Source organism: Scardinius erythrophthalmus, assembly GCF_964197995.2.
Source record: "Scardinius erythrophthalmus genome assembly, chromosome: 19".
Lineage (NCBI taxonomy): Eukaryota > Metazoa > Chordata > Actinopteri > Cypriniformes > Leuciscidae > Scardinius > Scardinius erythrophthalmus.
Genome location: NC_138239.1, coordinates 20,685,596 through 20,710,236, shown reverse-complemented (window position 1 = coordinate 20,710,236; position 24,641 = coordinate 20,685,596). Strand labels below are relative to the sequence as shown.

General features: G+C 37.1%; 1 protein-coding gene across 1 annotated transcript in view; it reads right to left on the bottom strand.

Annotated features, from left to right (window-relative positions):
- Window positions 1–24,641, bottom strand: part of ryr2b (ryanodine receptor 2b (cardiac)) — a 61,066-nt gene that overhangs the window by 20,351 nt on the left and 16,074 nt on the right. The window contains exons 33-65 of the mRNA XM_081347823.1: window positions 24,260–24,346; window positions 23,551–23,648; window positions 21,575–22,406; window positions 20,658–20,858; window positions 19,970–20,075; window positions 19,723–19,863; window positions 19,325–19,601; window positions 18,336–18,450; window positions 18,032–18,164; window positions 17,822–17,925; window positions 17,588–17,723; window positions 17,319–17,496; window positions 17,126–17,234; window positions 16,816–16,936; window positions 16,370–16,539; window positions 15,184–15,407; window positions 14,804–14,894; window positions 14,557–14,697; window positions 14,214–14,377; window positions 13,949–14,027; window positions 13,741–13,830; window positions 13,473–13,610; window positions 11,293–11,370; window positions 11,025–11,100; window positions 9,800–9,923; window positions 9,591–9,706; window positions 8,713–8,789; window positions 7,279–7,400; window positions 6,473–6,522; window positions 5,805–5,865; window positions 3,683–3,921; window positions 2,814–2,895; window positions 16–134 (exon numbers count right to left, since the gene is read on the bottom strand). Coding sequence (XP_081203949.1) covers window positions 16–134; window positions 2,814–2,895; window positions 3,683–3,921; window positions 5,805–5,865; window positions 6,473–6,522; window positions 7,279–7,400; window positions 8,713–8,789; window positions 9,591–9,706; window positions 9,800–9,923; window positions 11,025–11,100; window positions 11,293–11,370; window positions 13,473–13,610; window positions 13,741–13,830; window positions 13,949–14,027; window positions 14,214–14,377; window positions 14,557–14,697; window positions 14,804–14,894; window positions 15,184–15,407; window positions 16,370–16,539; window positions 16,816–16,936; window positions 17,126–17,234; window positions 17,319–17,496; window positions 17,588–17,723; window positions 17,822–17,925; window positions 18,032–18,164; window positions 18,336–18,450; window positions 19,325–19,601; window positions 19,723–19,863; window positions 19,970–20,075; window positions 20,658–20,858; window positions 21,575–22,406; window positions 23,551–23,648; window positions 24,260–24,346 — 4,879 coding nt within the window. The remainder of the gene's footprint in view (window positions 1–15; window positions 135–2,813; window positions 2,896–3,682; window positions 3,922–5,804; window positions 5,866–6,472; window positions 6,523–7,278; window positions 7,401–8,712; window positions 8,790–9,590; window positions 9,707–9,799; window positions 9,924–11,024; window positions 11,101–11,292; window positions 11,371–13,472; window positions 13,611–13,740; window positions 13,831–13,948; window positions 14,028–14,213; window positions 14,378–14,556; window positions 14,698–14,803; window positions 14,895–15,183; window positions 15,408–16,369; window positions 16,540–16,815; window positions 16,937–17,125; window positions 17,235–17,318; window positions 17,497–17,587; window positions 17,724–17,821; window positions 17,926–18,031; window positions 18,165–18,335; window positions 18,451–19,324; window positions 19,602–19,722; window positions 19,864–19,969; window positions 20,076–20,657; window positions 20,859–21,574; window positions 22,407–23,550; window positions 23,649–24,259; window positions 24,347–24,641) is intronic.

The window sequence follows — 24,641 nt, the reverse complement described above, 5'->3', positions numbered from 1 at the left end:
TTTTCTTGCCTTTACCTTCACTCTCTTCATTACTCATGGTGTCGCAGAGGGAATGAAGGTCACTCAGCTCCAAGAAACACACAGGAAAGGCTGCAGATAATGCAGCCAGACACTCCCCAAAGACTGACCTCTGCCTATCAAAACAAAGATAAAGGCTGATTGACAGATGAACCACAAACCTAGACATGAGCTAATAACTATGGAGCGCACAAGTTTCAAAAGGACAAACCAAACATTAATAAAGCATTGATAATATATAATCAGAATAAAATGATAAGAGCCAAACACTCAAACTAACACAATGTGCTAAAGAAAATACATTTGTTAAAGGGTTAGGACAACCAAAAATGAATTTTCTTCACTATTATGTCTGTCCAAACAAGTATACTGTTATTTTTTCCCTACACAACAGTTTTTAGTAGATTATTTACGCAGCTATTTTCCATACAGTTCATAGTGACCATGTCAGAAATGCATTGAAAGGTAATTTGAAAGCTACAAGAATTTCAGCGCATAGCAACACTGCCGTTCAAAAGATTGCCATTGGTAGTTTTTTTTTTCATTCAAATATTTATTCACCAATGACACATTCAATTGTGTCAAAAGTGACAGTAAAGACATTTACAATGTATTAGAAAAGATTTATATTTCTAATACATGCTATTATTTTGAACTTTCTATTAAATCAAAATGGTATCATGGTTTCCACAAAAATATTAAGCAGCACAACTGTTTTCAACATTGAAAATAATAAGAAATGTTACATCAAATCAGCATATTATAATGATTTCTGGAGGATCATGTGACAGTGAAAACTGGAGTAATAATGCCCGAAAATTCAGCTTTGACATCACAGGAATATATTAAATTTTATAAAAAAGAAAAGTTATTTTAAATTATAATCATATTTCAAAATATTACATTTTACTGTATTTTTAATGAAATAATTTTAGCCTTGATAAGCATAAGAGACTTCTTTCAAAAACATCAAAACATCTCACAGACCCCAAACTTTAACTTTACTAAATTACTGTTCAAAAGTTTGAGGTCTGTAAGATGTTTTAATTTTTTTGAAAGAGGTTTATTAAGTCTGGAACTATTTAATTAAAAATACAATAAAAAGATATATTCTTACAATTTAAAATAACTGTTTTCTATTTTAATATATTTTAAAATATAATTTATTCGGGATTTAAAGATAGAGGGGCTTTACCTTGCCCAAAGCTATCATACATTTTTGATGATGGTTATTATTATTTATTTAATTTTTTGGTGATCACACACATAACAGACATGAATAAAGACAAAAAAGATGCATTATCTTAAACATTTCCTTTTGTGATCAAATGAGAAAATTACAGCATATGGGTTTGGAACGAGGGAAAGCAAAAATTAACAGAATTTTCTAGGGGTCGACCGATTAATCGGTCGGACGATTAATCGGCCGATTTTTTGCATTTTTTAACATAATCGGCATCGGCCAATATCCAGTATATCAAGCCGATTATTAGGCGGGCGCATCTGTGGGCAGCCTAGTGTTGTTGTTGGTGTGGAACACGTGTTGGACGTGTTAGAGTCATTCTCCAGCAGAGTGAGCAGACCTCATCCAGTGCCTAAAAATATGAATAGGCGACATGACGTTTGGCTACTTTGGATATTGATAGCGTAGTTGAGGTTGAATTAGCACAGCAGAAGGAATTATGTCACAATAAGTAAGCAAGAATTTTGCAATTACAGACAGAGAATCTGAGACTTTTATTTGTTCTGTTTTGTGTGTCTTATATTTGAGAGGGTTGTCACTCAATGCAGAGAAATAAGTAATAAAAAAGTGACCAACGCACTAAAGGACCGGCTTTTGCTAGTGTCGTCGCTAGGGTTGGGTAGCTACAGACAGACCCGGAGCTAATACGGCACTGGTGCCTTAACGACCGTTATTTACCGGACCGAATATCAACGCGGATTTCTGTGCTTCATTTCGGTGCTACTGTTATGCCTGTGCTTCTCTTGGATGCTCTGAAAACGGACGTTAGAAACGTGACGCTAGTCAGCAGTTAACTTTAGCATACCGTTAGCTAGTAGGTGGATTGAACACTGTTAAAATGCTGGTCAAACAGTGTAATGTGTGACTGTATTTCACTGTAGACTAGGGGTGGAACGGTACATCTATTCGTATTGAACCGAAACGGTACGGGCGTCACGGTTCGTGTGTATAAATTTACACGGAGAATACACGAATACGCGAATACGCGATCGAAAAGTGGCATGTGTTTAAAGTCGCAAAGTGTTTACTTATATTTGTGTGTGTGTGTGTGTGTGTGTGTGTGTGTGTGTGTGTGTGTGTGAGGCGCAGATGCGATCGAACAGTGAAAACATACACCATCATTTTGTTTATACAAGAAATCATTCAAACTGCAAAGTGTTTAAGTTACTGTTAATTAAAATTTTAAGGAAAAAAAATATATGAATCTGAAATGTAGCAAATTAATTTTCAATTCATTCAGGTACAATTACCAAACATATCTCAAGGTCTTTTTGTCTTTTGTACAAGTGCAGATTGGTCAAGTGTTCAATAAATGTTTTTGTTGAGAAATCTTGTCTATCTTAAGTAATTATTTGTGTTACATTTTATCTTTCAAATAGAGGTTAAAAACAAGCACATAATCGGCCAAATATCGGCCAAAATAAATTGGCAGCATAAATCGGCCATCGGCCTACCCAGATTTCAAAAGATCGGCATCGGCCTGAAAAAACCCATATCGGTCGACCTCTAGAATTTTCCATTTTGAGTGAAACAATACTTGATAGAGGGTTACCTCTCAATAAAAGTACAACTGCAGGTGCCAAGAATGTAGAGACTGCTGAGAATCCTGTAACAACAGGAGTGCACTTCCTCCACTGAAAGAAAAAATAAATCAGAGATTTAAAAACAAATCTTTTCTTCTAGTGTTTTATCCAAGCACTCCAAGTTCAATATATATAAAAAGCCTGATAATCTACAATGTATCCTAACTGTATGTGTGCTTCATTCATAATTCTGAAATTATTTCTAGTGAAATGGTAATCAGTTCATACAGAGCAGAAATGTAGAGTATGAATGATTCAACACATGATGCTGCTGTTCTAAAAAACGTGCTGCACAGCGGCTCTTATCGCAGCGAAGACTGCTGCAGTCCCACAGTGCAGCGCAAACAGCGTTTTCTTTTGCCAGGACACTTGTGAAGAAAATTGTTAATAGAAGTAATATAAGATCATGTTCAAGTGGAAAATTCCCAGGTCACAGAGAAAGTGAAAGGAATACCAAATGCTGTTGGACTTCTTGCGAAACAGTGAATGTTTTCACACAGCCAGTTCCTTTAGATCTTTAGATGGTGGAAAATCGTACAAAACATTACTGAATGTACCCATAAGAGGGGTCAAACACGGGGCCAAATATATTACACTGCATCCTGTGTAGACAGATGACAAGTGTCACTCTAATTGGCAAAACAGTGTTAAGTAGAAAAGGAAGTGATCTGCTCAACCCAAAACCTTTGTGAATATTTTTCCACTGCCTTTTCACAACCTCCATTTATTTTCCCTCCATCTGTTCATTCATCATAGCACACACTAATCTATTCATTATTCATCTAATTAGTCGCTGCTATTTCTTCCATCCATTCCGCCCTCTTCCCTTTTCTCTTACCGATCAGTCCCACTCCATGCTGCCTCTGGGAATCATGCTGGAATAGAGCGGTGAGCACCGGGATCAGGGCAGTGGTGGTGTACGTTATGACCTCACCGTCTCCCCTGCTCTGGCCTCGGTTCAGTCCATACTCATCCCAGGTCACAGTTTCCACTGTTAGCTCAAGATCTTCTGCCGCGGCTTCAAAGAACGACCACAACGACACCGTGACAGATTCACTAGTGGCTTTCATTACCGTCCTAGAGACAAACAATCATAGACAAATTAGAATGATCACTATGTTGATTGATTTTTTTTATTATTTTTTTTTATTATCATATACACTATGCAATGTTTTTGAAATAAAGTATCATATAAAGTCATATTAAACGTACAGTATGGAATTTTTTGCCACTAGGGGTCGCTAACCTCTTTACAATAACAAAGGCGTAGTTTGATGACGCAACACATGCTAAGAATTATGGATGTTGTCGTCAACGTCAAGCCGACCGATCTAATAATGTTTATGGTTGACTGAATACATTGATGTTTTTATCATGACTGTGATATGAAGCAGTTCAGGATTGCTAAGAGACAGATATCAGCTCCACACGCGACGCGAGCTCCCGCGGATATAAAAGGAATATGGACATTTCATTCTACCGAACTACACGCAAGAGCAGAATTACATCTCACAGGTCAGTTTATTAGACAAATTAAACTTGTGAGGTAACGCAGCGCTGTTTCATTGGTCAAACATTAGCCTACACTAGCACACTAAACTGCATTTGAATGTGTTGAAAGTTATGTGTTAGTTTGTCTGTATGAGACTAGCAGTAAACTAGATCAACATTAGAATAACATACAGATCATATTCTAACATTTTATCATTGTTGAACTATATAACATTGATTAGTTTTATGTAAATGTGCTCACCTGTTTAATAAGTACATGTAGGAGCGGTCGAAGTCTCAGACGTGGAGCTCTTGTTTATATACGCTCTCGGCATCTCGAAAACACCGCGCTGATATTGATTCTCGTTTTAGTTCTCCTTTTTTTATCCAAAGTCTGCTTGCCATGGTCCATAATGTTTGAACGAAAAAACAACAGCGTGCAAATAGACATTGCGAACTCCACAGTTGTCTGCGTCTGTCGCTTTGGTTAATCAGAGGGCTCTGCTAATAGCTCTGGTTACCATGGCAGTACGAGCGGAAACCATAGGCGGAAACCAGGGACAACGCGGACATGACGCCATTGACTGCGACAAATGGAAATAAAGAAACGTGTCGTGTCTAAAAATTCAATTAAAATTTCTCCTGGTTTGAAAGTTGTTGGAAACAGTCGGGATAATGTAAGTACACAACTGAAAAAAATATATAATGTAGATATAGTGATTTTTGCTATTTTTAAAGCAAAAAAGTTACATATTGTGCCTTTAATATTGTGGAATATTATTACAATTTAAATAACCATTTTATATTTTAATATAGTTGAATTATTCATGTGACGTAAAGACATTTAATTATAAATATCTTTGCTTTAGATCAATAATGTGTGTATATATATATAACAATATTCAAGCTAAATTGAGCGGCGTGAGGCCAGTGGCGTGACTGATAATGAGCGACACCTGCGTGACGCACCGGTCTCTCGTATCTCTCACAGAGGAGCGGAAGCATAAAAGGAGGAGCGACGACAGTGAAGATCGAGAGAGGCCAGGCCTGGACTATTTTATTTTGAAGTTTTGTTTTATTATGTGTGGCGGCAGTCGACCATGAGGAGTTGCCGTCTTTACTTTCGTTTTTGAATGTGTCTATTTATTTTATTAAAAGTTGTTGAATGTTCGCCGGTTCCCGCCGCCTCCTTTCCACAACAACTAACTGTGTTACATTATTATTGCAAGTTTAGACATGACATATTTTACAATTTAACTGATGTATTAATTTCTCAATTCATTTACTGAGTCCTCAAATGATGTCCAATTTCTGATTTTACTGAGGTCTCATTTTGTCCAAAGTGAACAAAAATGTCACCTATATTGAAGGACCTACAGAGTAAATTTCATCAAAAAAAAAAAAAAAAAAGAAAAAAAAAATGTCACTTGTATATCAGTACACCAAACACACAGTGTAACATTAACTACCTTCCATCCAGGGACTGTGCCAGGATTTGTAGGCAGCTCACCAAAGCAAGGGCATCATTTCCTAAGAGGAAACATGGCATTGAGCTTAATGCAGTCTGGACAGTAAAAAGCACCAGCTCCTGATTTATGTTTTCCATGGAGGGTGGGTTAATAAAATTAATGAGGTATGTACTATAAGCATTTGCCTCAGCAATACAAGACGGGTGGGTGAACAATGGCAGTGGATAATGCTGAGAGCGCATGAGATGAATACAAACTGCTTCTAATTAAAAGTGTTTCCAGCTAATTATTCCAAAGTTGATTTTTATCAAAAAAATTATATTTATATATATATATAATTTTTTTATAAAAATTAACTTTGGAATATTTAGCTGGAAACACTTTTTATGAGAGAGAGAGAGAGAGAGAGAGAGAGAGAGAGAGAGAGAGAGAGAGAGAGAGAGAGAGAGAGAGAGAGAGAGAGAGAGAGAGAGAGCGAGAGAGCGAGCGAGCGAGCGAGCGAGAGAGAGAGAGAGAGAGAGAGAGAGAGAGAGAGAGAGAGCGAGAGAGCGAGCGAGCGAGAGAGAGAGAGAGAGAGAGAGAGAGAGCGAGAGAGAGAGAGAGAGAGAGAGAGAGAGAGAGAGAAGGGAGTATGAGAAAAAGACATTCGGCACCACACAAACTCTTACCAAACAGAGAGATTCTGCGTCTGGCCAGAGCTCCGAGTTTACAGAATAAACTAGGAAATAACAGGAGAGATGATAAGTGTAAGAGAAGGAATGAGGGAAATGAATTGGAAAAAAACAAGATAGATGGAACTGAAAATATATAATGACAGAAGCAAAGGTGAACATGGAGACACAGACATGCAATCAGCCATATGTGTATATACACACACACATTTTCCATTGACTTCTATTTTATTATATTTTCTGTCCCCTAGACAATTTTGCATTTCAGATATTTCTTAAAGGTGCACTAAATAATATTTTGTGTATGTTTCGCTAGCCAATAAGACAGTCGCCTTGGACTTCTGCTGACACAAAAAATGGTGTACTGTATGCAATATCATGCCAAAGCAAATTATTTATTATTCAGTTACTGATGTCATTGTACATTAACATTCTATACTCAGTCACTCATGATTAATTTGCTCCATGAGCTAAAGTGTCAAAATAACGGGAGGTTACTAGGATAAACTGAGTAGTATTCATCTGATCTCAACATGGCCACCCCCATGAGGGGACCCACTCCATGTAAAATAAAGCAGCTTTTATAAAGCTACTGATATGACTGGAAAATTCCTCTCATGTGAGTTTTAAACATATTTTAAACAAAAGTCCTATTCGTTTTTTTTGGTTTAAAACATGACTGAATGTACCTTTAAGATTATTTAGTACGTTTATTCATTTTACTCATGGAGACCGATGTAAGAAAAACCTGACCCACATAATCACATAAACATTTGTCAAGGCAGTCTATTGTCACAAATTACCTGGTGACCATCTCTTTTTCCTTAATTGTGGACTGGCAGCCATCTCTAAGGGAAGACTTCGTAGTGGACAGGAAGTAGAGATAGTGATTTTTGAAATATTGATCTAACAGTGGCAATACAACCTGGGACAAAAAGAAAAAGAGGCATGAATATAGAATAAAACAAGAGTATGAAGAAATGTTAATTTTCAGATTTTTGTAGTTAGGTTTTGAAGTGAAGATTTTTAGTGCACATTAATGAGAATGATGGTTGTGGAGATCAGGGAACTGCTGAGCGCCATAATTGATCTTCATGTGGGAAAGGGTGCTCTAAGCGATGTCACGCGTTTTTTAGGCACTTTTTTTGTCACATAAAGCAAACATGTCCTCACTATCCGCTAGCTGCCTGTCCCCTGAACACACTGAAAAAAAAATGCGATCTCTGTAGACAGCCCAGGCTCCACAAACGGCAACAAAAACAAATTGGGCCAACCTGGACCACGAAACATAACAAACAGTGTTCCAGCCAATAACGACAAGAATGATTTGGGGGGTGGGGGTTGGGGGTTAGTGCGCATGCACATGAACGGGGTGTGGGGAGTGGAGGAAAGAGAAGCATGAAGAGGGAAGTTAGCTAGAGGAGAGATGTCCTAGACAACGGCTAACATTAAAATTATATTCTCTTGAATTTTGATATGGCCGACACACGACCAAAGAGACAACGTTCCAATGAACAAATAGCAAAGAAGAGGGAAAAGGAGAAGGAACGCGCAAAGTCCCGAATTTACATCAGAAAAGCCTTCGAAAGGTGGCGAGAACTCCGCCGGCGGAAGGGCTTCCAATCTGACATTCAGGTGGCTCTGTTTTTGCTGGACAGGTGGGTAAATCCAGTCTGGCGTTCATGACTGTTTCAGGAAGCATGGAAGGGAGGGGGAGGGGACGGGATGAGCAGGAGGGAGGGTCGAGCTAGCCTCCGTTTTGTTTGACAATACTTCGAACGTCAACAAGAAGTGACGTCACCCAACATCGCTTGGAGCACCTTTAACTTGCAGGGTGTATTATTGTCTCAGAACAGGGATGCATACTATCACACAAAGAAAAACATGACATCTAATCAATTCCGAGATCAGCAGTGACATGACCCACAGAGATGTCCATCTGGACAAACAACACAAAAGCCATAATTATCTGTAAATACACAAATCTACCATGACCACTACGGTTCAACTAAAAAAAAATGAGTAAATGCTTTGAACAAGCTGAGAGATTTGCTTCATTAACACTTAAAAAAAAATACACAAAGCCAATAAACAAAATAGGCATTTACAGTGTCTTAAAGAATCCTAAAATCCATTTAATGCTTGTTTGGTTGTTTAAATAAGTTTGACTTGGATTCTCATGGATTTCAGTGTAAAATTCTGTTCCAAATGTCTGAGCTGCATTAAAGATGACTGACCTTAATGAAGAAATTAATTTGTTGTTCATGAGGAACTCTCTCAGTCCTGTTAATCTGCCCTCGAGCTTGAGCAACCTCTGAAAAACACACAACACAAATTAAATGAGCAGATTTCAACGCAAGCTCTTCACAAGCTTTAGACCAACCACTGCAAATGAGCACATATAGTTAAAATGAACTGAAATTCTAATCACTTTAAGGAACACTTCACCCAAAAAAATGTTTTATCCACTGAAAATCTCTGTAGTAGCTCTCAAATCTAATTTGCAATAGTTATTTTAGTATTTTACATATTATAGCATTTATTTAGTAATTTTGTTATGCTCTAGTCATTTTTATTCTGTTTATTTCATTTTCAGTCATTATAGTACTTCAACTTAATCTAAATTATTAAGATTAATATTTTATTTCAATTAACAAAATATCAATGAAGGCTCTATGAATGCTAGTGAGATTTGAAAGCCGTTTTAAAGTAAATATTGGTCTGTCCCTCACATAAAGCTAACATATTGCTTAAGGAGACTACCTTTATAGTGATTTTTTTTTTATCTTGACAGATTCTGTCCACATCCAATTTAATATAAAAAAGAGCTGTGTGAAAACTGCTTTTGCATTTCACAAAAAAAGTGATAAAGGTTTGGAAAGGCATGAGTATGATGACAGAATTTTCGGATTTGAGTAAAGTATCATTTTAACACCCCTTTCAGATCAGTGAGGCCTTGTAGTTAATGGGCGGTTATATAAAAAGACAGATGTGCAAATAAGTAATTGAAGAGAAGTGGAGTGGAAGAACAAGTGTGTGTGTGTGTGTGTGTGTGTGTGTGTGTGTGTGTGTGTGTGTGTGTGTGTGTGTGTGTGTGTGTGTGTGTGTGTCTAACCCAGCTCTAGTAGCTGCTCCTGGGCTTGCTCAGTGAGACAGAGGGCTTGTTGGAGCAGGCCGTAAGCGAAGCGGCTTGCAATCGCTGGGGAATCAGCATCTGACACCTTTTTGTTCCTGTGCAGTGAGGGTCCAGTCAGAGAAAATGAAATGGACACTTCAAAGGCATCATGCTCATTCTAGTATCCAGTAGCAGGAAGGCACCCTTACCTCCTCACTGAGTACCCATTGATTTGGAAGAATTTGAGAACATCTTGAGCTTTTTCTCGGACTCGGTTCTTGTCTTTAACACTCAGAGCATCATAAGGTACAAGCAGAGGGTGACTGCCCCCTCCTGGACAAAAACAGCATCAGAATTAAGAGCCACAAAGGATTTTAGTCCTGCCAATTTGGCTTTGAGACAATTGCCATTGTTAAGAGTTAATAAATACAATACATTTTAATTAATTAAACTGCTGACAGTTATTAAATTAATTCCTACATGTAGCTTGTCCAAGGCACTAATTTAGTAATTAGTGCATATTATTACACAGCTGTCTAAAATATATGACTATGGTTGTTCTAGAACAAATAGTTGTGTATAATGACTGCTAACCAGTTTATTTAAACACACACTCTACTAGTTTCATGTCTCCATTTTATTCCATTGTCTTTCTTCTTACATAACAAAGCAGTGTTTAATGTGCATTTATTTATTTAATGTGTAAAACTCTGTAATTGTTTTATATTTAATATTCTTTAATAAGCAGGATAGTGTCAACAATCAAACTGGTCAGTGTAGCTAAATAAACCCCTTCAGGGAGCCGCTGGTTATTATTTTGCAACTAGCTCACTACATTATTCTTTACTTGAAAAGTAGATAAAATATTGAAGAACATGAGTACAAAAAGTAATATCAAAGGTTAATAATTGCATTAGAAATACATTAAATATCTATCTATCTTTTTTTATGTTTTTGAGAGTCTCTAATGTTCACCAAGGCTATATTTATTTGATCAAAATAAAGCGAAAACAGTAATTTTGTGAATTTTCAGCATCATTACTCCAGTCTTCAGTGTCACATGATCCTTCAGAAATCATTCTAATATGCTGATTTGATGCTAAAAACAGTTGTGCTGCTTAATATTTTTGTGAAACCATAATACATAATTTTTTAGGATTTTTTGATTAATAGAAAGTTAAAAAGTACAGCATTTATTTCAAATAGAAATCTTTTGTAACATTACAAATGTATTTGTCAATTAAATGCATCCGTGCAGAATAAAAGTATTATTTTCTTAAAAAGACATATACCTGTACAGTGTACATTCACACCTCTTCACCTCAGCATTGCTATTTCACAGTGTCTTTTTTCTCTGTAAGACGCAGGTGGCTGCAGAAACCCTAATTTAATTTACTGTATCATCTCTCACAGCAGCCCATCTGTAACACACACCTTTACTCTCCAGTTCCTGCTGTTTCCTGGCTGCCCAGATGTGATGATAATTCTCAGCCAACCGCTCTGCCATAGCCTTCAACACCAGATTGAAAGTACAGTTATTTTTAATCCTGTTAATGAACAGAGCTGGCTGGCAGTGTATATGTGTATATTATATATTTCTAAAATGACTTCTAAGAAATGTTCTTCTAAAAGCTGTTTTAACTATACAAGTTATTAAAATAAAAGATGATTTATATTGTGTGGAATCATAGAGGCTGCTTACATACTGATCCCAGGTAAGAGTGACAGTGCTCGTGTCCACAGGCTTTGGACTAAACGTGGAGGCTCCTTCAAAAGACAGCTATTAAAAGACAAAACACAACTTATGTTCTTCATAGAAACACAATACATGTATCTGGTTTGACTATTAGCATTTGTCAAACCCAAGCAGAATCTATTTTGAATGCATCCCATGTTCTCTGAATAAGCAATGTCTTTTAAAAGCCTAAGAGCTGTTAATCCAGTCTTGGAGAGCACATACTATTCTGAATCCCAATCACTGAATCCCAGTGTGTAATACAAAAAAGCTGTCAGTTCAATGCAAAAAGAATTCGCCTTGGTGAATGGTGGTCGTGGGGGGAAAACGCACAATAGTGTGCTACAGAAATGCTAAAACACAGATATGAACACATTGAACATTATGGGGAAAAAATGACACAAATGAAAACAATCATGTAATAATAATAATAATTATTCATAATATTATTTTAAAAACAATATTGTATTCATAATATTATTAGTATTTTTTCATATTGTATAAATTACATTTTGTTCTGGTAAAAAAATGTATGTGACAGACACATTTCAGGCATGTAATGAGCTAAATACAAAAAAGAAAGAAAACCTGACCACCCCTCCCAATTATTCTCATTAAAAATGACCAGTGCTGTGCTTTACTCTGAAAAATGCAGCGCTTCGGTCTTTATATTTATATATTTATATAATTATATCATAACCATTGTGATTTGATGATCGCACTAAGCTAGATCATATTCTCACAACCATATATTGCCAAAATGCATAAAAAAAGTTGCCAGGAATCTGGCGAATAACACTGTTTCAACACAGATTTTATTTGTATTTGGCGCACTGAACCCTGGCTAACATGCTAAGGGTGTCCCGCAGATGGCACTGCTATAAAGAAGCAATCCTTTTCAATTTACAAAATTCACGAGGGTCCTACTTTTTTTTAGGTCCGAAAATACAGAAATCTGTGTATTGGAAGGATTTTGTAAGCTTGTTTAAGCTTTTTATTAACATGTTTCATTTTTCTAGTGCTCCAAACATGGACCAGCACTATTAAGATGCATATATTTCATCATATCTTCTTCAAATGAAATGTTTTTATATATATATATATATATATATATATATATATATATATATATATATATATATATATATATATATATATATATATATATATATATATATATATATATATATATAGTCCGGTTTGCTTATGGGTGCAATGACAAAATATCTTATTTAAAAAACTAAACCTTGAAAATTTAAGGAATTATGGATAGAAAAGTACATAGAAAGTGCAATACCACACAATAGGCTTGGTGCGATAGTCTGTGTTACCGGTGTTACAAGGTGTTCAGCCGCAACACCGGTTACATTGCTTACACCGTTTTTATTTTTTATAGTAATACAAATCATTTAGAATTTAGTTAAAGAACAGACACTACAATTAAAAACTAAAGTGTCAGCTCAATTCAGCGTGAGCTCACCGCCTTCACAGTCACATCCCTACCACACACTCTTCATCAGAGCTTTGCTGTCCTCTATGAAGGTGTCCATTACCAGTGTTGGGGGTAGCGCATTACAACGGGAGTTAAGTGATCAGATTACTTTTTTCATGTAACTAGTAAAGGAACACATACTTTTAAATTTACAACAAAATATCTGCATTACTTTTTTCAAGTAAGTAACGCATGTTACTTTGTTTTCCCATTTATTGGCTGACACCGCTCCTGTGCCCATGTTGAGAGAAATCGGGAGTAAGTGCATTGTTGTTGTGTGTGCTGTGTAAACATGATGGTTATTGTAGTTCTAGACTTCAAAAGTGAAAGTGAAATGCTAACGCTGAATATTATGCGAACCTGCAATAATTAAATATTAACTAATAAAATATACTTTATGTATTTAATCTCACTTTAATAACCAATGTCTTTTCTGCTGATATTTGATGATTCATTTCAACCATACTAATAAGCAAAAATGACCTTAGTTATAAATCACATTTGAATTTTCTTCTCCTGAGTCCTATTCTTCTGCAATCCAGAATAGCAGCACAGCTAAAAGGTTTGTTTGAGCTTTGTGTACAGGTGTGAATTTGCATTTCCTTCAGCCTGAGGCTAATTCATTTCATCAACTATTCCCAACACTGTCCATTACCTTGCCAGACTGCGAGATCCTCCTAGCTGGGTTGTGAAAGCCTTGTGACTCCCCCTCATTGGTCCTCTCAATAGTCCAGCCCAAGAACAGCATGCATTTCACCGTCTCTTTAATGACCCCTCGATAACCTTCTTTATCCTACAATACAGAGCAACCTCAATGTGAGAAAATAAACTGCATGTTTAAATTTATTTGAAAAATACTGAATATCTGGTGTTGTTGTTTGTAACGTGTGTGCATGCATTGTGTAAGAGGGAGGGTGAACTACCTTCTCAGATAGAGCTCTGTAAGGTTTTAGGAGTGGATGAACTTTAGCACTCTCAGAAAGCTGTTCTCCATGAACCCAACCGTTACCAAACTGGAAAAGAACCATCAAACACAAATGGCTTTAAAACTACAGATTTCCCAAAGTTTTCACTATATTAATGGCTATTATCATCAAGTGAATTCCTGAAATAAGTAAAGAAACTTATTACCTTGTCCATTGACCATTTCTCATGTGTATGTTCAGCGTATTTGTTCACCACAAACTCAAGCCTCTCTGGGATTGTCACACTATAAATGCATGAAAAAAATAGATTATTATTCATCACAAATCAAATAAACGCAATACACTTTTCAGAAATAGATAAAGTGAACTTCAAAAATCAGTGCTCATGGTCAATTAGATCAAGCTCAAGTGTGTTTATTTGCCCTGGTTAGGCATGTGTCATGGCCCTTTTAAGTCAATAAAAGTCTCACTTTGAGGTGTCCAGGGGTCGAGGACAAAACCGTCTCTCTGAATCCATCTCTAAGTGTCTCGCTTGTCCACAGGTGCAGCTCGGGTCAAGGTGGTCGGGAGGAATCGCCCCAGCAACTGCACCGAGACAACCGAGGGCCAGTTTGAACAGGTCTGCTTCATAACACTGTGGAAAAGATTGAAAAATTAACATTTTAACTGTAAAATTCAAATGAAATTCAAAAGTTAGAACCGACATTCTATCCATAAGACACTACTTAGGAGCAATGACTTGTATGGTCACATGGTTCTTGGCATATTTGTAATATAAACTGAAATGAAAGAGTGTTTTCTGTCTTTTCTCACTTTTTTGGCAAGAGCACTGAATATACCCCAAAACAGCCTCCTGGTCAGACGAAGTTCTTCCTCTGAGGCGGAGCCAAAGCCACCCCATCCATCATTTAGACAGTAGTACTTCCTGCTCTGCTCATAATGATTGGTCAACAGCTGGGAGAGGAAGTGACCACATTGATAAGTAAAATTATGAATACCTGATTTATCTTTAAATATTTTTTGATTGAATGCTTTGTTTTTTTATATTTTCTCTATAGACCTTAAGTGGCATCTTGGAGTTTTCTGACAGTTGAGGGACGTCAAACACAAGATTACGCAGCAGAAATTGCAGCATGGAGGGATTCAGTTTTCTGTGGGAACAGAAGTTGCACACACACATGCAGTAAAAAAAATTAAGAATGGATTATAAATATACAAACCCATAAAATATAAAATTGCTTTTACAGTAAATGACAGATCTCGAAATCAGTCCTACAAGAGCAAGAACAGGCAGACAAATATACAGTGACTCCACATTTAATGGCCTATTATTTGCAGAAATCCTTAAAACAGTCACTCTTGTAATAGTGTCAATCGTATTAATGACTTTTACTAAATAATAAGATCAACAGAAAAAGAAACAATGTCTAATATCCTCACCCGCACACTGCCAGCAGACAGTCCTGTATGGCATCTCTCTGGGCTTTGGTCAGTCCGCTGGCTTTAGAGAGGCTGTAGACACCCTCCAGAAGCCCATCCACCAGCCTGGTCCACAGAGATGAGGAGTCACACAGGAGAGAGGAATACTTACTCAGCAGTGGCAGCATGGCCACACATATGTATCGATTGAGGGCCAGGGCCATGTCTGTTCCACCTAACCCCGTCTGCAGAGAAAGATATATATATATATATATTAAACAAAATTAATACTTTTATTCATCAAGAATGTATTAAATTGATCAAAAGAGACAGTGAAGACTTTTACATTGTTACCAAATATGTATATTTCTAACAAATGGTGTTCTTTTGAACTTTGTTCATCAAGAGTACTGAAGCAAAGTGCATCAATATTAAGCAGCATACCTGTTTTTAACATTGATTATAATAAAAATGTTTCTTTAGCATTAAATTAGCATATTAGAATGACCAAGGACCATGTGACAGACTGCTAAATATTCAGCAACGTTTTTTTAATTTTAAATTCAATTTTAAATTCACAATATTAGTGTTTTACAGCATTTTTGATTAAATAAATGCAGCCTGAGTAACTTCATTTAAAACCATTCAAATCTTTTGAACGGAAGTGTATATATATACACAACAACACTTGGGGTGAATTTCATCAATTACTATGTTGCAAATGTATTCATGGATTACAATGTTACTTAAATTACGAGACTTAAATTTCAATTAATGGTTTATTGTCTATGTATGTTGAGTTCTGTGTATTGTCAATGTCTTCAGTTTTGCAATTACCAGACACACACGCCAATGGTATGGCCTGTTTTAGGGGTGGTTGTACTTTATATGATATTTTCTTTTTCTGTTGCATTCAGGCAGAGCTGTTGAAACATGTAGAACAGACAGAGCTGCTTGAATATGTAGAATTTAAGACTGCAAGCCTTTAAGACCCCATTAACCTTTATTTTGGCGAACATTGCAGGGTTCAAGCCTTAATTAGGGGAGTCAGAACTCCCAAATGTAAGATTTTCAGTAAATAAACGCATTCAATTTCAGGTTTGTTCCTCACATTAAACTTTGACTTTAAAAGACTTGAATACAGCACACGAGTTCTTGGGATGATAATATGGGTTTAAAACAACGACAATATTCAAATTCAAATTACGTTATCCATGTTAACAGCCGCTTGCATGTCCGGCAGGAAACCATACTCCAGTAAATGTAGCAAGAACTGCTGGTCCTGAACTCCGTAGACTCGGTCCAAAAACAGCACCATGGCTGCTTTGTGATCCGGACAAAAGATCCGAGACATGTCTGGCTCGATCACTACATCATCTGAGTATAACAAGCACAAAATATTTTCCACCTCCAATTAATCACATTTAGACTTCAAATAACTGACTACATAACTTTGCCAGCAACTCCAACCTAAATATGCTTAGTTTATTTAAAAACGGAGCTCAGGCTCTCTCATTACACTGACCCCAGTTTTTAACAATCAAATAGATTTAGAAAGATAAATCAATAGTCTTGAAAAGAATGATTTCACATTGTGAATGTATATTTTACTTAAGTTTGCAAGTCAACAAACACCAACACACCCACACGCACCTGTGTTTATAATTGGTAAACTAAAAGGAATATTTATGATGCCCTCCAGATCCTCTCTGGGAACGAGAGACCTCAAGATTGCCCTGAATCGGATGGCCTCACCTTTCCCCGCTTCTATGAGCTGCAAGGCCACATACGCACACAACAGAGACAACCATTAGCAAACCTTGAAGAGCCTTTCAAAGCTTTAATGGAAACTGACATGGCCTTAAAAAGTAGATAAAACCAATTAGCCCTTTCCAACTCATTCCTTCAAACACATCATGAGGCTCTTATCTAACTTTCCCTGCGGGTTTCCCGAAACACTTACATGTGTTTCAGGGGCGCAGCGACCCAAAAGATCGATCAGAGCAGAGTAGAAGGTCATTATGGCGTGTCCCATGTGGATGACATCATCATCTTCATCATCAAGCGTGTCACTAAGAGTGCAGGTCAGAATGAGACACGGCTATGAGCGAGAATGAGAAAAACAAGACCGAATAAAACTGAAACGCAACACTCACAGAGTCCGGTTGGAACTGTGTGCACTGATTCCATCCTGCTGGTGGGAAATTCTGATGGCTTCCTCCATGGTTGCTAGAAGACCATTTCCCCCCTCCCCTCGAAGAGCGGGGCCAAAGCACTCAGGTCGGCGAATCAGAAGCCTCACCACCACATAGGCGTTCTCCTCAACACTCTCACCTGTATGAGGAGAACAGGTAATCAAAACCAACAGGGAGGCGTTCAATTAGATGTCACCAGGTCAGGATTCCAGATTAAAACTAATCATTACCATTGCAAAATACTGCAAAGCGCAGGAAGTCCAGGTAACGTTCTCCCTCTACAGGATTCCATCCAATATCAGGGTATCCTTTGGAGACCAGCAGAGCACAACTACACAAACCACAACCTCCCAAATACTGCACAACCTGTACGAACACATTCAGAAAGACCAGACCAGTTCAATATCACCAAAAGTCAGAAGGGATGTAGAAGAGAGAAAAAGCAATATGTCAGTGAGACTTACTTTCTCCAGATCCGCCTCTGTGAGAGCAAGTGCCAGCTCGTTGTTGTCCATGACAGAAGCGGCCGCCACATCCAGAGGAGTCGATCCTCTCATTGAAGGAGACGCTGATAAGAAAAAAAAACATCACATTTACTTTGTCTACTTCTGTGAAAATGTTCAAATTGAAAGTTATTTATGGGTTAAACCAGATCAGTATCAGTATGAACATACCAAGTCCAACATTGCTATTGTCCAGCAGGTAGCTGAGATGATCAAACATGGCTTTCTGGTTATGGCGACTGATTCGACAGAAATAACACAGGAAACGACAGCAGTGTGCAACCATCTTAGGGAACATGATTTCCTTAATGAGGCAAGAGAATCAGAGTTATCAGAGGACCCCACTGGAGTGAATAAAGTAAAACATTCAACTTAATCTAATAATTAGGTTCAATTATGCAACTGACATCTGACTACTGAACAATAATGAACACATAAGCTGATAATCACTGAAAGTAATTGTTAGTACGATTACCTTGGATTCTCTAGCACCTAGGACGTTCACCATAACTTCCATGACGGTTTCATGCATCCCCAGAGCTCTCATCAGATTAGGATGCTGGTAGAAAACTTTATTGTTCATGATGTCACTACACAAGAGAAAACTTCTCAAATAAAGAGGATAAACTGGCCTGGACATACAGTAGCAGTCCATAAAAAACAGGTGTGTGTGTGTGTGTGTGTGTGTGTGTGTGTGTGTGTGTGTGTGTGTGTGTGTGTGTGTGTGTGTGTGTGTAGTTGTGCTTAATCATGAAAACACTCTACCGTTCATAGTTTGGGGTTGGTAAGATTTCTTTAATGTTTTTTTAAAAAGTATCTAGGTCTGCTCACCTAGACTGCATTCATTTGATTTAAAAAAAACAGTAAAAACAGTAATATTGCGATACATTTATTACAATTTAAAATTAATGTTTTCTGTTTTAATGCATTTTAAAACGTAATTTATTCCTGTGGTGACCAAGCTTAATTAGCAAGCATTATTTCAGTCTTCAATGTCACATGATCCCTCAGAAATCTTTCTAATATGCTGATTTGGTGTTCCAGAGACATTTTTATTATCAATGGTAAAAAACAGTTGAGCTGCTTAAAATTTTTGTGGAAACTTGTGAAAAAAACAGGATTGTTTGATTTATTTGAAAAAGAAATTAACAGAAACATTGCTTAACTTAATGCATCCTTGCTGAATAAAATGTATTACTATCAAAACAAATCTTGACCCCAAACCTTTGAACGGTAGTGTATGTTAATGTCTTTTAAATTACATATTATATTGCCATAGTTAAAACAGTCAACTTATACATTTCTCTTTCCTTTGGGTTTTATAATGATTACCAAGAAGGTTGCAACTCTCATGCTATTTGAAAAGTTCAAGTGACAATTATAGAGTGAAACATTTGGCATAGTGCCTAGTGTTTTGCTTACTATAAAAAACAAAACAAAAAAAAAACAGCTATCGTCTCTCACCCCAGGCCTCTAATCATAAGTTCCTCTTCTTCTTTGCCCATCCTGGCCGTGAGCAATGAACGAATGCATGCTAGAGCCCACTGTAGGTTAAGAGCGTCTTCCACAGATGCCTGGCTGATACAGTAAGCCTTCTGTAGTGGAGCAGACATCTGGCCATCCAGCCCAGCATACTGTTGTAGCAGCAGGCTGAAAACAGCACGCACCAGATCGGGGTCTTCAATCGTCCCCTCTTGGGCCCAGTGCATCATGGTCTCTGATATCAGCTGCTGCAGAGAGACTAGAACGAGAGAGCTCTGTTTTGGCTTAGAATCACTGTACCTATACAGTTTTACAAGTAATAGAATCAAGAGGCTATATTAACACAAATCATAACAAAAGAGACTGGTAGTGTTTCTGACCCGGTTTGTTCACAATCTCCTTAGGCAGGCCAGACATTCTCCTCTTTAAATGAATTATTTTATCCACTAGGCCTTGGAGGTGATTCCTGATTGATACGTCATCCTCATTCTCATTCTCTGAATCACTGTCTATCTTAATTCCTGAATTAAACAATGAAAAAAATGACATGGGAATAAATGCTTCATGTATGAGAGGTCATGATGCCAGCTGATGACAAAACAATTATGGCATTGGTGGGTCAACTACCACAGTGGGTCATTAGATCCTGATGGAATTCCCACATCAAATCTTGGATGTCCTCTGGGAACGGACAATCCTGACACTCCTCGCGGAAGCTCAACATCATGTTCATCTGAACGGAGAAAAAAAAACTTGTTAGGAACAGCTGAATCTGCATGAAATGAAAATTCACCCCATTTTTTAAAATGCATGTTATAGATTTTATTGTGATCGATTCATCGTTTAATTTTTTTGAGGTTGGACCTCATAATTTTCATGTGCTGAATTTCTCCAGTCATTTTGTCTGTTTAAACCCGTGCCTTTCTAACAACTGACTGAAAGCTTGCCTTCAGATCTGCCTCTATCCAATAAACAACTAATGGATAGAACCATGTTCCCACCCTAAATATTTTTTTTTTCCAAAAATCCATTTCACTCAGATGCAAAAGAAAAGATCTGTCGCTACTTACATTACAACATGACTTTAAAGGGATAATTCATAAAAAAATAAAACTAACTAAAGTAACTCAACCTTATGACGTTCCAAGCTGTATGACTTTCTTCTGCGAAAAAAAAAATTTATGGGACATTTTCCATAATATCTTCATTTGTGTTCCTCAGAAGAAAGTAAGTCATACAGGTTTGGAATGACAAGAATGTGAGTATATGACGACAGAAGTATGGCATCTAATCCAGTTATCCTATGACCTCTGACCTGTTCCTGAGGGGGAGAACGGAACTCTTTAGTTTTGCGCGCAGTGAGGGCAGCAGACATGTTGAGCGCGTCCATAACTTCATTGTACCGGAAGCGCTGATTGTCTTGGAGGCGACCAACAAAGTCACCTGAGAATGACATCACAGCTTCTACTCTGTGACGCACCTGGCAGTCACACAAGTACTTCAGAAGGTGGCACACCTGATGATGAGAAATAAAACGAATATATAACTTTATTCCAAAAGTTTGGAATATTTAAGATTTTTTTATGTTTTTGAAAGAAGTCTCTGATACTGGCTTCATTTATTTGATTAAAAATACAGTAAAAATTTTAATATTGTGAAATATCATTACAATTTAAATTGCTTTCTATTTGAATATATTTTAAAATGTAATTTATTCCTGTGATGGCAAAGCTGAATTTTTAGCATCACTACTCCAGTCTTCAGTGTCACATGATCCTTCAGATCATGCTGATTTGGTGCTCAAAAAATATTTCTTATTATTATTATCAATGTTCAAAACAGTTTTTGCTGTGGAAACCATGACATATCTTTCAAAAGTTTAAGGTAAGTAAAATGAAAAAAAGAAGAAACTAAATTAATACTTTTATTCAGCAAGGACACGTTAAATTGGTTCTTTTGAACTTTGTTGATTAGAGAATTCTAAAAAAATGCACCATGGTTTCTACAAAAATATCAAACAGCAACTGTTTTCCTTTAAATTTCTTATAATATTTTGCAATATTCAAGTTTTTACTGTATTTTTGATCAAATAAATGTAGCCTTGGTGAGCATAAGAGCCTTTTTTCAAAAATATAAGTCAAACTCTATTGTAAACTTTTGACCGGGTAATGTACGAAAATGACAAAATTAAAAATTTTGGGTGAATGACCTCTATAAATGATTTGTGCCAACCTGTAATTTGACAGCTTCTGGAAGCTTCATCTGAAGAAGACTTTGCCGAGAGACATTATTCTCCCAATCTCTACCCTCTATTTCCTGTCTTTCTCCATCACTCTCTTCGAGTTCATCCATCTCCTCTGTTTTACATGTTCCTCTCATGTATCTGACTGGCAGGATGAGACTAAACACGGCCTCCAGATCTGTCCCCTGATACACACCCATCATCAGGAGTGTGTGAAGTAAACCGAGCAGAGGAACCAGCAGGAGCTCTATGCTGCCCCCTGCAGGATCCCTCACACCCTGCCCAACTGCTATCACTGCCTCCTTCAGCATTGCAATGACAACAGCCTTTAATACATCCAATGGGAACTCTGGGCTGTCTTGGCGCAAATTACTCCACAAAGCCCCATCGTTATCTCCTTCCATCACATCTATTTTATAAGCTCTAATGAAGCAAGGCGATGTGAAGCGCATTCTTGGCCGCAAGGAAGTGCTGAAGTCACTTCCTGGGAATCTTTGCACTTTCCTGTCATTTCTGAAAAGCGTAATAGACTGCGTGGCATCCGTTATGGGCACAATGTATTCATGGTTCATTGTCTGCCTGGCACTGGCATGGGCAGCGAGGTGGGTGTTGATGAGGAGGTTGTAGTAACTTCTCCGCAGGTGACCTGGCATTCTAGAGCACTGCAAGGCAAACAAGAGTTGTGATTGGTCCACATGGCTGCAGAGGGCGTGGCTTACATGTGTGTTTCCATGAGCTGAAAGGGCTGAGTAGAGGCGAAGGGTGTGGTCATGGAACTTCAGGAGATCACGCAGTTCGGACAGTTCCAGAATGTCCACACACCTGAAAGAGGGAGAAGTAATAATCATGGAACTAGAAAAAAAACAAAAAAAATATTTTATAGTTTGTTTTTTCACTTTAGTTTTATTTAACAAAAGGGTTTTATAGAACTGCATTTTTAAACGGCAGATTTTAGGGTGGGAAAACGCTGTAATTCAGATCAAATAAATAAATGCAGATCATACAAAACAGGCCAAAGGTCAAGCAGGGAAAAGTAGAGTTTATCAGAAAGAAAAAAAATCTACAAAATATGCCACAAACCAATTACATTTAGTTAATTGTCATGTTAAAAATGTTAATGTACCAAATTGAAATTCAAACCTTTTTTGTCGGTCACATTCACGTTCAGTTTAGTTTGTCTTACTTTCATTTTCATGGACTCTTACCCTTTGTCCCAATGTCCAAAAAAACTGTATTAAATATTTTGTATTAAAAAACTACAAAACATGGCGGATATGCGCAAGAGATGAGAGGTTTAGACAAAGGATTGAGTGACAATTAATAATCAAAGTTTAACTTGATAAAAAATATTTATTTACGGTAATGTTATCCGTGTTATATTCACCTTCACCAGCCCTTCGCCCGTCTCCTGAACCTCCTTCTCAATCACATTACTACGCAAGGCCTTGCTTTTCCAGAGGGGGGTGTTTGGTCACATTCATATTCAGAATAGTTTGTCTTGGTTTCATTTTCATGGAATCTTAGTTTGCTTTTGGCTTCCTGTTTCCTTGTTTGTTACCATGGTTATTGATTTAAGATCACACCTGTTTGTATTCTGTTCATTATCCCTGTGAAGTCCCTCAGTTTGGTTCATTCATTTGTCTGGTATTATTTGTGCTACACACTCTGTTTCGTGGACTCTTGCTTTTGTATGTACCTGAGTGGATTCTGTGTAATACATTTAATTCATTTAATTAATCTTCATTGGAAACTAAGACTAAACTAAGTTGTCATGGTTGAAAGTTTTAATTTAGACAATTCAAATTAATATGCCACAAAATAGTTAAATGTCACATCTAAAATTCTAATTGACAAAATTCTAATATTTTTAGTAATACTTCTAGCTCTATAGATAAAAATGTCAAAAAAAAAAGTTTTTGAATGTATATGTCAGCAGCAACTTGACACCTCCAAAGTGACCTCTGACCTGCTATCCTCAGGTATATACAGGGTCATGATCTGTCGGATCTGAGTGCAGCGAGCTCTCCAGCCATTTCTCTCCTCCAGACGGGTCACTTCCACAGGCTGAGAGTGGTCGGGTACTCGGGTCCACCGCATAGGCGTTAAGTGTTGAACACACAGTCTGGGAGGGCACTGAGGTCTTGCATTTCTTCTTTCGCTCCAAAAAACTCCCGCTGATAGTGGCATCACATTCTGTGAGCAACATTACAAATATAAACTGCAGCAAATATTATAGGAAAACTATATAGATACAAAGTCATTTGATGTTTTATTTGTTAAGTGCAGATCAATAGTGAAATACTTTTTTTCTGGGCATTCTGATATAATATAATATCATATAATATAATATAAATTAATAATAAAGGGAAAGAATACTGCACAGTGACATAAAATCTAATTATGATGCGAAATGCATATTTGTATATTTGTGTATGGAGCTATTAGAGTGCACAAGAAAGTCTCATTTGAAATTGATCTGTACTCTTGTGCTGATTTAAGCCAAGCTTAGCCAAAATGGATGTGTTGCAGCCCATTTTAAGAAGACTGATACTGCATTCAAGGTTTTTATTTATTAATGCCAAAGGAGGCATTGCTGGCAATTAGGCTGAAAGAAGCACCTTTTCACAGATTTATTTGGTCTGGCCATGGAGAACAGAACTGATGTATTGGGTTACCTTGATACGTCCCAGCTCAAACTGGAAGACATCAGGACTGGTGGGTTTAGCAAATACAGCAGGGAAGAGCTTGGTGCCAGGTTCCACCTACAAATGGAGAGACATAGCTGAAGTCAAACTAAAATTTACACTTATATCTAAACATATGAATGAGGACAATTTTGGAATAAATAGTATGTAGCAAGTGCTTTTCTGCTTGTTTCTGGCTCAAATCATGACTACATAGTCAAGATAAGCTAGAAATTATGGTATTTTTCCAAATGCAGGCGTCATAATGTTTTATTGGACTGTGTATGCTAAGATTATTAGAATACAGTAATGTACTATAACCTAAATGATACAATAATGATAGGTAAAATATGCAACGCTAAATAACTGCAAT